Raw genomic sequence first — 12,831 nt, forward strand, 5'->3', positions numbered from 1 at the left:
GTAGTAGTAGTAGTAGTAGTAGTAGTAGTAGTAGTAGTAGTAGTAGTAGTAGTAGTAGTAGTAGTAGTAGTAGTAGTAGTAGTAGTAGTAGTAGTAGTAGTAGTAGTAGTAGTAGTAGTAGTAGTAGTAGTAGTAGTAGTAGTAGTAGTAGTAGTAGTAGTAGTAGTAGTAGTAGTAGTAGTAGTAGTAGTAGTAGTAGTAGTAGTAGTAGTAGTAGTAGTAGTAGTAGTAGTAGTAGTAGTAGTAGTAGTAGTAGTAGTAGTAGTAGTAGTAGTAGTAGTAGTAGTAGTAGTAGTAGTAGTAGTAGTAGTAGTAGTAGTAGTAGTAGTAGTAGTAGTAGTAGTAGTAGTAGTAGTAGTAGTAGTAGTAGTAGTAGTAGTAGTAGTAGTAGTAGTAGTAGTAGTAGTAGTAGTAGTAGTAGTAGTAGTAGTAGTAGTAGTAGTAGTAGTAGTAGTAGTAGTAGTAGTAGTAGTAGTAGTAGTAGTAGTAGTAGTAGTAGTAGTAGTAGTAGTAGTAGTAGTAGTAGTAGTAGTAGTAGTAGTAGTAGTAGTAGTAGTAGGAGTAGTAGTAGTAGTAGTAGTAGTAGTAGTAGTAGTAGTAGTAGTAGTAGTAGTAGTAGTAGTAGTAGTAGTAGTAGTAGTAGTAGTAGTAGTAGTAGTAGTAGTAGTAGTAGTAGTAGTAGTAGTAGTAGTAGTAGTAGTAGTAGTAGTAGTAGTAGTAGTAGTAGTAGTAGTAGTAGTAGTAGTAGTAGTAGTAGTAGTAGTAGTAGTAGTAGTAGTAGTAGTAGTAGTAGTAGTAGTAGTAGTAGTAGTAGTAGTAGTAGTAGTAGTAGTAGTAGTAGTAGTAGTAGTAGTAGTAGTAGTAGTAGTAGTAGTAGTAGTAGTAGTAGTAGTAGTAGTAGTAGTAGTAGTAGTAGTAGTAGTAGTAGTAGTAGTAGTAGTAGTAGTAGTAGTAGTAGTAGTAGTAGTAGTAGTAGTAGTAGTAGTAGTAGTAGTAGTAGTAGTAGTAGTAGTAGTAGTAGTAGTAGTAGTAGTAGTAGTAGTAGTAGTAGTAGTAGTAGTAGTAGTAGTAGTAGTAGTAGTAGTAGTAGTAGTAGTAGTAGTAGTAGTAGTAGTAGTAGTAGTAGTAGTAGTAGTAGTAGTAGTAGTAGTAGTAGTAGTAGTAGTAGTAGTAGTAGTAGTAGTAGTAGTAGTAGTAGTAGTAGTAGTAGTAGTAGTAGTAGTAGTAGTAGTAGTAGTAGTAGTAGTAGTAGTAGTAGTAGTAGTAGTAGTAGTAGTAGTAGTAGTAGTAGTAGTAGTAGTAGTAGTAGTAGTAGTAGTAGTAGTAGTAGTAGTAGTAGTAGTAGTAGTAGTAGTAGTAGTAGTAGTAGTAGTAGTAGTAGTAGTAGTAGTAGTAGTAGTAGTAGTAGTAGTAGTAGTAGTAGTAGTAGTAGTAGTAGTAGTAGTAGTAGTAGTAGTAGTAGTAGTAGTAGTAGTAGTAGTAGTAGTAGTAGTAGTAGTAGTAGTAGTAGTAGTAGTAGTAGTAGTAGTAGTAGTAGTAGTAGTAGTAGTAGTAGTAGTAGTAGTAGTAGTAGTAGTAGTAGTAGTAGTAGTAGTAGTAGGAGGAGTAGTAGTAGTAGTAGTAGTAGGATGAAAAACGTATTGAAATGTTTTGGATTTGCAGAAAAACTTCGGGACAGGTGTCTGATCCAATAAATGCGACTGATCTTCGAGCATAACATGGCATCTTTCATTTCTCCTTAATGCAGTTAGAGAGTTGCTATAACGGTGAAATGTGCCAAGGGATGAATGGTTCAAGCTTGACGAAGCCCCATCACTTCCGATGCCCGACCCCTTGATATGATTCTTGATACTCTAAAGATCAAACCCTCTTTCATAAAAATCACGAGCAGATCAGCCATGATGTCAGAAAAGACGACACAGTTCTTTGGAGTGTTTTTAGTGCGTCCAAGTGTGGATGACAGAATATTCAATGGTTTATTGATAGAATATCAACTAAGATGATATATGATTCTCCGAACATAAAATATCTACCCATAACCGTTATAGAAAGCAAGGCCGGTTGTTCAAAAGAGGTTATTTAATAAAAACTCAAAATACAAATGCTTGTAGAAAAGACACCGCGTTTTTTGGGGTTTTTTTTAAATTTAAACTACACTTCGTTACACAAGGCGGATTTACATACTAGGAGTGCGGGTGAGCGTACCCGCTTGCGTCTCACGAAAAATTTGCTTCTCCATGAAACAATATCACGAGAGAGCGATCGTTTGTCAATTTATCTGGCTTATAGGATCCTGGCTTGAAAGTACACTCGATTTATCAGCTTTTTCTGAGCGTTCAGATGTGTTGTGTGTAGATCGAGCTCGACTGCTTTAGTATATAGGAGTGGTCGGCAAAATGTTTGATATAAAACGCGAAGAAAATGGCCAAATACGGTGTAGTTTCATTTCGCCGGCACGTTTTGGCTCCATACTATACCTTCCTGAAGTAAAACTGTTGGGCCTTCCTGTGTATTAGTCTGTGTTGGATAATCGCAAGCCCTTAACCTACATTGCACTGAAAAATGTGGTAGAAATATTCTGATTTGCGAATAGGGCAGAAAGGCTCATTTCTGCTCGAGAAAAGTGGAGACTACTGCTGTCGTGAGCTCGGCTCGTAAACTGCTGATTTACTGCCTGACATTGGACGGTATCTTGGCTAATTTGCGAACGAATGACCTTGGACAAAAATCTACTAGTATCATTTGGCAACTAACCATATGAGCTATGATAGCCTGACCTTATACGACATTCAATTGAATCTCCGACAGGGGACCAGAAGAGGTGTGGGCTGTTTGCCTAGTGCATTAAATATAGATGGAATTCATGTTGCGGTAAGCGCAATCAGTCTTTACTTCGACATGCTGTCTATATATAAAGATGACGCGATCTATTACATGAGGTCCATTCTCACATGCTGTGTAATGATAACCGTCATTATATATGAATGTGATTTTCGCAATGTCAGGTCAAAAAGCAATTTTCTATCCCTAATGATCTCATGACATCTTACAATATGTAAATCTAGCGACAGTCAGGCTGGCACATGTAATATACTTTTCATATACATGTCAGTTAGTATAGTTAGCTCCGTGAACAACTGAGGGTACCATCATAACTTTAGAAATGATGGTTGTTTACATGTTATCAGAAAGTGTGAGCCTGTCAGAACCACACCAATACTTCTGCGCAATAAATTTGAGAAATGCAGATTTTTGAGAATTTAATAAGGTATAGGGGGAGGGGAGTTCTTCGGGGCACTGGGTTAAACCAGAGAGAAGGCTCATGTTGACTGGAAGGATGTCGTAAAAGACGATATACATATTCAAAAAGCAATGTTCGATTCAAATAAAGGAAGAAGTGACCCTTTTTAAAGCATATTTTTCTTTCAATCAAATTGGAATGAATCCAATTGCAGCCAACCCTGATGGCCATACATGCCATGCCAGTAATTCCCTCAAGTCGTCTCAATATGCTATCTCAATTAACCCCGTTAAGTACAGCTAGCCTCTGCGTCTTCGTGATATTAACACGGAGGACTTGATTGATCTTCGACCCATTAATGATTAAACAGTCCAGGAAGCTTTTTTGCATACGGCATCGATCCTTGCCGAGTTAAGGACGCGATAATAAGGTGTATTTCTTGATAGCATTGATCAAAGATTCTCGCAATATGTACAGACATTGTTAATAAGGCTTCATCAGACAGTAGCAATCGTAACTGATGCTGCGGCGACATATCGAGCTAGACAGAGTGCATAATGAAGGTTGTTTTGTGTATCTGTGGCAGAAGAGCTTGCAGAAGAGCTGGGGCCATAGATTAAACCAAATCAAAGAGGTAAAGACCCAAGGTGAAAAAAAGTTCTTACAAGAATCCTTTCATCCCTTCAAAAGGACAATTAAGGATAAATTTATTAATGAACTTCCATGATGCACTCCAAAGTTATATTGCATGACCAACGGATACCTCTTCGACTTGGGGCATTGATCGGAGTATATGGTCGATGGCGAGTGGGCAAAAAATCAAATTCAACGTGGCAATACACGATTCTGATAAGACCGCCCAAGGATTTATTTTGTGTTCCAAACCCTAGGGTCCTCTTTAATCTCCATATGAAATGTCAGCTGTTGTTTTTCGAAAACAATGATGGAAGTAACATTGGACAACAAGCAACGCAACTATTGTGTTGCACACGTACGTCAATACGCTATCATCCGAATTCTCTTGGCAGAGAACTTTTTCTTGTGAAGGTGTTTGTCGCATTGGTATTTTTATTGTTTGGCTTTGTGTAATGTTACTTCCATCATTGTCGTTTTCGAAAACAACTTTTTAGATTCTCGCAGTTTCCTTTATATAGACTACTGCTATTTTCGTATAAATCGACGTGTGGTGTTTTGGTTGACAAGAATGAATCCACGCTGCTATCATTGCCGTTTCCCAATGTCATAGCAACTGACCGTGGTATTGACTTTTGTATTGCCTTTATTATGACGGTTTCTGACAGAACATGTTGAATCCCTACTTACTAGCAAGGCAGTCGTCAGAAATGTACCAAGGTATAATCATAACAACAGAAACAGATAGGAGTTTTCTTATTCTGTGAGTAAATGCATAATTCAGAAGTTATCGTCTGGCGATGTGTGTTGATTCAAATAAAAAGAGCGTCCAATATTCTGATATCAGAAATTCATACGGAAGGCTATCCTTATACATTTTGCCGAGATTCATGTCGAACATTTGCTGCGAATGAGATTTTTACAATGTTTGTATGCTTATAGAAAATAACATCATTACCATGCAGGTTCTTACAATAGCTCCAATATAAAGTATGCCCTCAGACAATGCTCACCCGAGTTGAGATACATGTAATAAAGCCATTGAGAGTCAACCCGTCTTTTTTTACCTTATCGGTATAATTGTGTTTCATGATATAACCGCCAACGCTTTCGATTAACTCTGAAACATAATATTATAGGGGCTCTTCGAGGCCATCTGATATCATTTTCAAACCATCAAAATCCATATAGCCAATATCAGCTAATGATATATACTGAGTAAAACTTGCCAAGATACCAAATGTATATTATTGGAAATCTGCCCAAACTGTCAAGATCAATATGGATAGTAATCGGTCAATTTGAGCCGGATTCAGAAAAGCCATGTGTTCCTGCACATCAAATATCTGAGGCTAAACAGTTAAAGCCTTACATGAAAAGAGCCGATGTTCAAATCATACGATATTGTCATTATAGACAATCGCATATCCCATCCTCCCGCCGATACGATAGCGTACCCTGCTTATTGCATGGCATGTCCACCTGCTTACTTTGTGCTATATATTGCTGGTTGTAAGAAGTAAGTGACATCGAAGCCTTCTGAGAAAGAAGCCGACACTGATATTGCTATATACCCGTAACATGTCCGTTCATGGCCAATATCAACAGCAAGCGCAATAACAACACCAACCACTTATATCAACTTGTTCCTCACAGGACAGGTCCACCTGCACACCCAGAGCATATTGCTTCTAGCAGCAGTGTATGACTGATAATTTCAGTCTCAAAGAAGAGAGATGATATTGATGCCATTCTTTGTAGCCTCGTATTATTTGCCTTTGCTTGGTAAGAGACACAGCCATGTGGCAGTAACAGCCTTCCAATAAAATATCAAATTATAATACCACTAAATGACCGTTCTCATGCCATAGATTGTTTCTCCTGCAAAAAGTCCCCGTCCCGTCATTGATATTGATATTACCTTTCTCCACGCGTATGGCGGCACACCCAGTGCTTTGCACATCCATCACATCCTAGCTGTCATAGAATTGCATAGTTATGTTCCATCCCCAGTAACGGTATAATGGAGGGTAATCTTTTATCATGGTCATCTCACCTTAGCAACGAGGATGTGCGTTACGAATGTGGCCCATGTACGGTATCACTTGTTGCAATGATCGTGCCTGCAATCCCGCAGTAGTGTTTAGTCTGCCTCCTGTCTCTGGATGTAGCATACGCTGCCAGAGTAGTTAAGGAAAGCGAATGTCACCTTGCAAGGGTTCTTCCCGCAACATGTCAGGCCTAACTTGGATGTGACATTCGCTTTGGGACAGATAGATGCCACAGATGCAAGATGAATAATCACATCCTGCAGTGTAAGCATCTGTCTCTGGATGTGACATAAACTGTGGGACAGATAAACAAGTACGGAAAGCCACTGAAGCAAGATTGGTCAGTTAATCACTGACATCCCGCAATGTTAGTCTCTGGTTTCTGGATGTGACATATGCTGCTGGGATGACATAAAAGTTAATGTCATGCAAACTGTCACACGCAATCTGAGAGACCATCCGGCGACTAATGATGCATGCATTGTATACCTAAACTGTCAGGGTGGAGGCTTGTTCATACAAAACTTAAGGGGCTTTATTTGATATGATTGCGTTCAATGCACTGTTGTCTATTACCTCACACCAACCATGACCCCCTGGATCTCGTTTTCCCAGCCATGGTCATATTTTTAAAGGGAAACTAGAGCAAACTAAGGTGTTGAGGCTGGGACTAAAAATCCGAGTTGTTTATTGAAGCGACTGGTTTGGCATGTTAGTCCAGGATGCCCCCTATGTTGATGTAGCGCAGAGTCCACGAGACTGAAAAGGGGTTTGCTGGAAACAATGGTTTATACTAATGAACCTGGCTCGTTATATGCCATGTACAAACAGAAATTTATGCTGCATTGACGATGCGATGATGAATGAACTATTAGTAACAGACAGAAGGCAACACAATATTGTGATATTCGATATGTGATGGTGATAATTGACAAGAAATGGTTGCAACTCAATGTGTCTTTTTCACGGTAGTATAGGACCAATATCAGTTTTTGCATTCACAGACACTGCATATTTTAGAAATAATGCTCGAGAGATTCAGTGGAACAGAATGACGTCTCCTTGGAATGATCAGAAAACCAACTCTACAGCGTAGATTTGGACTAAGTTGGGCGAACGGCGAAGTCAATGGGCAGGTTATGAAATCAGTACAGGTCCAAGTGGTCCCAAGCCTCTAGCGGTATACGATTGAAGAAAGAATACCGTCTTTATGATAGAATGATGCATTGGTTAGCTCTCTATATATGTAAATCTTCGCCCCGGAGCCGAATCACTTCTCATTCTAAAGGAACATACAAGGAGAAGAGGACATCTATATTCGACCCGGGTTCGTTGGATTCGTTGTCAAGAGAAACAGAATAATTCAAATCACGCAACCAGGGGATGTCAACTACACAATAAAAGACGAAATATTGTATGAAGCGTGTTGCATTTGTCCGGTTATTGTACTTTAGGGACTCTGGCAGAAGGATTCATCAAATTATAGCTTTATTTTTAGCAGTGCAGCGCTGTATGCATCGGCCCTTTCTGAGCAATTGCTTCACCCTGATCATATCAACTACAATGTGGATGTTTCCCTTAATCAGGCGACCAGCAACTAACCAGATTGCTCTTGAAAACAAATTGTGAATAATGGAGAGTTACATGAATTGTATTACTTATGCATTTGACGTTACTTGGCACAGTTATATGACACATCGATCGACAAATCAAATGTAATTACCATTTGAAATGAACTGATTAAGCTAAACATCGTAGTGATATATAGCTGTTAAATTCGTGCACGATATTTGGACAAACTAACCCGGAGTTGGACATGCTGGGTTTTTTCTTCCTTATTGCTTTAAATGTGATAGGGGGGGGGGGGGGTTAGGGGGGGTTGGGGGGGGGGTTAGCAGCATCAAAAACCGCGGGATACAGTGGTATGCAAAGAATATATCCGGGACATCGTTGGCTGATGGGCTCTGTGTCACCGGCTGGGAGCGACAAAGTATCCATCTAAACGCGAATACCATGCTAAAAGCACATCATTTGGGACAAGGCGCACCAGGTAGCGAAACGGAACATCCATAAGAGTGATTGTGATATTGGTACAAAACGATAAGGCGGCGATTGCAGAGTATATATGGGAATCTGTGCGTGCGCGTCCACCTGTTGACATCAGTAGCTTAAAATGGCAATTAGCATTTTAAAATGAACCAAATCGATAACAATATATGCACACCGCACATCAGGCTACCAATGACATACATTGAGTTTCAGACCGAAGACAGCCAATATTTGAAGTAATGTTCCTTGTATGTAACATGTGACAGCAATGCATCTTACCGCATGGAGGAAAGTTGGAAAAACACTTTCAAAAGTTAGCCATTTATTAATGGTCCGATTTGACCTGTGCGAATGAATGCTTGATGAAATTTCCGTAAAAACTATACTCATACACAAATAATTAACTGACTTCCTTGCTTTTGATTATTCAGAGATTTGGTCAATGATAAATAATGATTGTGGTCATCTTGTAAGATCATCTATGGTGAAATATGCGTGACCTATTCGTTGTGCAGGATTAGCATCCACTTGTCTTCAAAACTGCTGTAGGAACATACTACACATCTGACCTAGGACGGAAAGAAGTTGTGGACTTACCTAAGTCGAATAGCAGAAGCTGCAAAATGACACCACAACGGTACCCCAGCCACTTCAAAGAAGAATATACTCCGAAGTATGAAGCTAGCAATCCCTAACAGTTCTGCTATATCCAGTGAATGTTTAGCTTTATGAAGCAGAAAGACCGACACTGTCCTCGGTGGCCAATGGTGGTAATAATTAATGTTGCTAGGAAGCGAGCATATCAGGAATACATGGCGGGAATATCCGCTCTGACTCAGCAATCGATACCGCTCGCACATTGTCGATACGGTGGCGCTGCCTCCTCATTGATCGATTACAAACACGTTAAAGGGACTTAAAGGGAGTCCAATTGCAAACGCCATCACATGTGGCCCGCTGGTAACTTGATATAAAGCGTGCCTGAACTGCAACAATCACGCAAAAGAGCGGCATTGGTATCATCACGAAGATGTCAAATGCTTACAGATGCTTATATTCCGCTCGCGTCCAATTCCCAATTTTCAGCGTTCTATCATCATGTGAGGAACTAAAGCATACACTTTCACTGCGCATGTAAGTGTCGCAATACTTTCCCTTATAAATGGTCGAATAGCTGAGAATGGACAGATAGCCAAAAGAAGTATTACGTCCTGATGCGAACTTGAATGGTACTCAATTGCTTGTTGCGCAAAAGCCACCTAGGCCTACTTTGATTTATTGAAAGTTGTCGCATTTTATGAACCGTCACGAAACAGTGACCTCATGAACCGATATTAACATTCCTAGGTTATTTTCCTTGTGTTTCAAGAATGGCCAAAGAATCACCAGATTTTTATACAATGTCAACAAAGTACTAGTATAAAGTAACCTGAATGGGTTAAGAATTTAATTTTTATTGATCAGTTCGCTTTTGCAATTCTGATGTATCTATCCATTCATAAAATGACAAGATGACAAAGATAGCCGCGAAACCTGCATTTGCAATGAGATGAGCACTGGACAGACGGACGTGTAAGCAGGAGAATGAACGAATCAATTACAAGCAGCCAATATCCGTCGCATCAGCTGTCGTCGTGTCTTTATAGCGGAAAATGTAATAAAATTGTTGATGTGGAGGTTTTGGAATATATCATACCTCAGTCGGTCGTGCTTTGCTGGTCGCAGTGTGGGAGACGCGGATACAAGTGATATAATAGAGGTGAGTTGGTCTACCATGTATTTATTGTTGATGCTTAAAAGAATACTCTAGTGATATATATACATGTATATATATATGTACAGCAACAATCTGCCACTGCAAAACTTAGAAGGGAAAACCCGCTGCCATCAGAAGATGTCTTTCCGCTTTCCAACGGAAGATTACATCTATCCATTATTCCAAAAATAAATAATTGCAAGTAGATAGGTCCTAAGTTATCATTCAGGCGAGAAGCATCCAACGTTTCACAGCCAAAAATGTCGAAGGGTCAAGGACACAAGAAGTAAGGAGAAGAACGTTGGTGAGATGAACTTGCTCCTTATTATGTAGTAGGCCTACTGATCTTAAACTAATATGCTAGATAATGCTACAGAAAGATGTACGCAAACTTGTACGTGTATCCATCTAAATTCCTGCCCTGAACCTCTCACTAATAACATGCTACAGCAAGGTTTCGTCGCTTTTCCAGAACCTCGAAAATGTAGTGACATCTTTGCTTCCTTTGTGACAGGGCGATGGCACAGTTTATATATTTGGTGTTGATTCCTATGGCGCTGTATGGACAGTTATGTACATCCCACGAAAACCAAGGTGACCAAGAGTATGACATCAACAACGAATCAAAAGAAGCAGCCGAAGAGTAAGTACAAAGATGGCAAAACTACTGCCTTTATTTTATTGTATTTTTGAAGTCAACGGTCACATTGGCCCGTTAATCATTCACAGCGGGTTATAAATATCATGCCTATCTTCTTCTTTCTCGTGACAGACATTTAAAAGAACACCTGAAGGATATAACTGGTGATAAATTGGATCTGAAAACGATGTCAACAAGAGAGAGAGCCATTTACACGTTTAGGTAAGTTATGGTGATAATTGTCATTTAATGACCATCACCTTCTGACCGAACTCAATAACTTACTGTCTAATCTTCTAGCCTCATAATGTTCAGAATCTGTTGCTTTGGATAAAAACTATACAGCCCTACTATGGTAAAAAGCAGTTTCTCAAATTTCCACAGGTCTGGGAAAAAAGCAATTTTTACTTTGGCCTTGAACGGAAGCAAAATAGAAGAAGTCCGATGCTTCCTAATGCGTTATCACACTTTGTTTACCATTGCAGGGATGAAAAGGATGACCAGAATTGACGCACTAGTGTTCTACTTGATTGTTTGTGTCATTTTTCAGAGTCCACGATTTGAATAAGGACAACCAAATGGATGGACTTGAGGTTTTTAAGATTTATTCGGAACACAACTACGGCAGGAGAGAAAAGCAAACAACTGATGAATATGAAGAAGACATGATAGGTAAGTAGGCCTGCCAAGCTACGTTTTGGACGCGCTTTTGAAAGCAACGATCACCAGCGCTGGGAATTCGGCTTGAACGAGAAAGATCCATATCCAGTTCTGTGAAGGATAGTTGATAAGCACAACGACGGTAGAGCGGCATGGTATTCTGGCGCTTCTCACAAAAAATCCCTGTCAATTTCCAAGATCTTTTCAAGACATTATGGTTAATTTCAATGATTTTTTGGAAATTGGCCGTCTCATGAGCATGTAGCACACAGGCTTACATTACCGTTTCACATTTATCCGGAATTCTCTCAACTAATGGAAATAAACATAGGTATGTATATACAGGTTAGGTCTACCAATTTTGCCCGGCCATAGTTGACAATGACATCGTCATACACTTTATCGGTTAATATATTTCATTAAATCATCATATAAATTCAATCTACAGTTTTTTTAAACTTAATATTTTGTTTTGTTTTGGGTCATTTTCAGCCAGGGTTGACAGATGGCTGGAGAGGTTTGACTTTGACAAAGACGGCTACGTATCACTGGCCGAGCGCTTAAGGTTAGAAAATCAATGAAGGAAATTCTGATCAACGACGACAAGAGAACGTTATGATTAATATGTATTTGAGATCAAATTAAACAGTTTACAATTTATTCCTCGAAATAAAGCAGCTTTGTCCATTCACTTTAATAGCATAACCATGTGAAGGTTCAGCCTGATTCAGCTCAAGTAAAACCCGGGTGCAACCACACCCCAAAACAGTCAACAACCGACAGGTAGTAATGACCCAGACTTACAGCAAGTGAAGCTTGCGAGTACATTACGGCACGTACAATCTATCTTATCTTATGGATAATCTAGATAGGTCTTTATCTTACGTACCTGCGTTTGGTTTCAGTTACGGCTGGACTATTCCAAGCGGATAGTAAGCTTATATGCCCACAGTACACAAGCGTCTTTTTTGGTGTACGGTAATATAATTATGAGAAAGATTTCACATGCTAGCTGCTCTTCATGATCAGTGGACATCTGGATTTTGAGACGAACCCTGCGAAAGGGGCTTACATTTCCTAGACTTCCGGGGCAGTCCATTTCGTCATTCTATTCATACTGTCTTATAGGATGAGGGACGAAGCCGGTCCACTGCGGCCGGAGTTCAACAATACCAAGCATCGGGACAAGGACGTTCCAATGTTGGAAATATGGAAGTCTGAAATCCAAATGACCAGATCCTCTGGCAGACTGTTTCTCACATTTTCGGCAAGAAAACTTCTGGAACTTGAATCTTTAACTGGCAAAAGAGACATGGTTGTGCCTTGCCTGCTGCATCTAGCCAATGTCTTGTGTCATTTTGTTGGCACTAGGAGAAGGCACACTTATCACACTGCCCAAGCCAAAAAAACGCCGAACCACCAGCGAACCTCCGGCAAATAGCCCTACTAAACAGCATACGTAAGATCATGTCCATCATTACGCTGCGTCGCATCAGAGACAAGGTCGACCACTTCAGCGGGCCCTACCAGAGCGGTTTCAAAAGAGGCAGGAGCTGCGCAGACATCGCATGGACCCAACGCATGCTGACATCAGTGGTGATGACAAGAAAAAGGGACTTCCACAAGATTGGCATCGACATGTCACGAGCCTTCGACACCAGCAAACGAAAACGCATCCTAGATGTCCTGGTGCTAGCAGGCTGCAACGATGACGAACTGAGACTTGTCCGATCACTGCTAGCAGGGACAAAGTTCAGGGTCCTGGTAAAAAACCTCTCTCTGCCAAGGTTGCAAACCAAAG

At 40.0% G+C, this 12,831-nt stretch overlaps 3 protein-coding genes across 12 annotated transcripts in view; 2 read left to right on the forward strand and 1 right to left on the reverse strand.

Annotated features, from left to right (window-relative positions):
- The window catches only part of LOC135493598 (BAI1-associated protein 3-like), a 78,205-nt gene extending 69,464 nt beyond the window's left edge, over positions 1-8,741 (reverse strand). For all 10 annotated transcript variants that reach the window (XM_064781135.1, XM_064781122.1, XM_064781098.1 and 7 more), the window contains exon 1: positions 8,572-8,741. The gene's annotated coding sequence lies outside the window, so the exon portion shown is untranslated. The remainder of the gene's footprint in view (positions 1-8,571) is intronic.
- LOC135496525 (uncharacterized protein DDB_G0271670-like) lies at positions 198-1,301 on the forward strand (the record flags this gene model as incomplete). The annotated part of the gene is made up of 1 exon (XM_064785888.1): positions 198-1,301. A coding segment is annotated over one exon (1,104 nt), but the record flags the coding sequence as incomplete, so codon positions are not given.
- An 880-nt stretch (positions 8,742-9,621) lies between the features above and the next one.
- Positions 9,622-11,711, forward strand: LOC135500949 (multiple coagulation factor deficiency protein 2 homolog). Its single transcript, XM_064792698.1, has 5 exons — positions 9,622-9,733; positions 10,245-10,373; positions 10,503-10,592; positions 10,921-11,042; positions 11,523-11,711. The coding sequence occupies exons 2-5, from the start codon at positions 10,249-10,251 to the stop codon at positions 11,609-11,611; spliced, it is 426 nt and encodes a 141-aa protein (XP_064648768.1). The 5' UTR covers positions 9,622-9,733; positions 10,245-10,248; the 3' UTR covers positions 11,612-11,711.
- Positions 11,712-12,831: the final 1,120 nt, after the last annotated feature.

Source organism: Lineus longissimus, chromosome 1 (genome assembly GCF_910592395.1).
Source record: "Lineus longissimus chromosome 1, tnLinLong1.2, whole genome shotgun sequence".
Lineage (NCBI taxonomy): Eukaryota > Metazoa > Nemertea > Pilidiophora > Heteronemertea > Lineidae > Lineus > Lineus longissimus.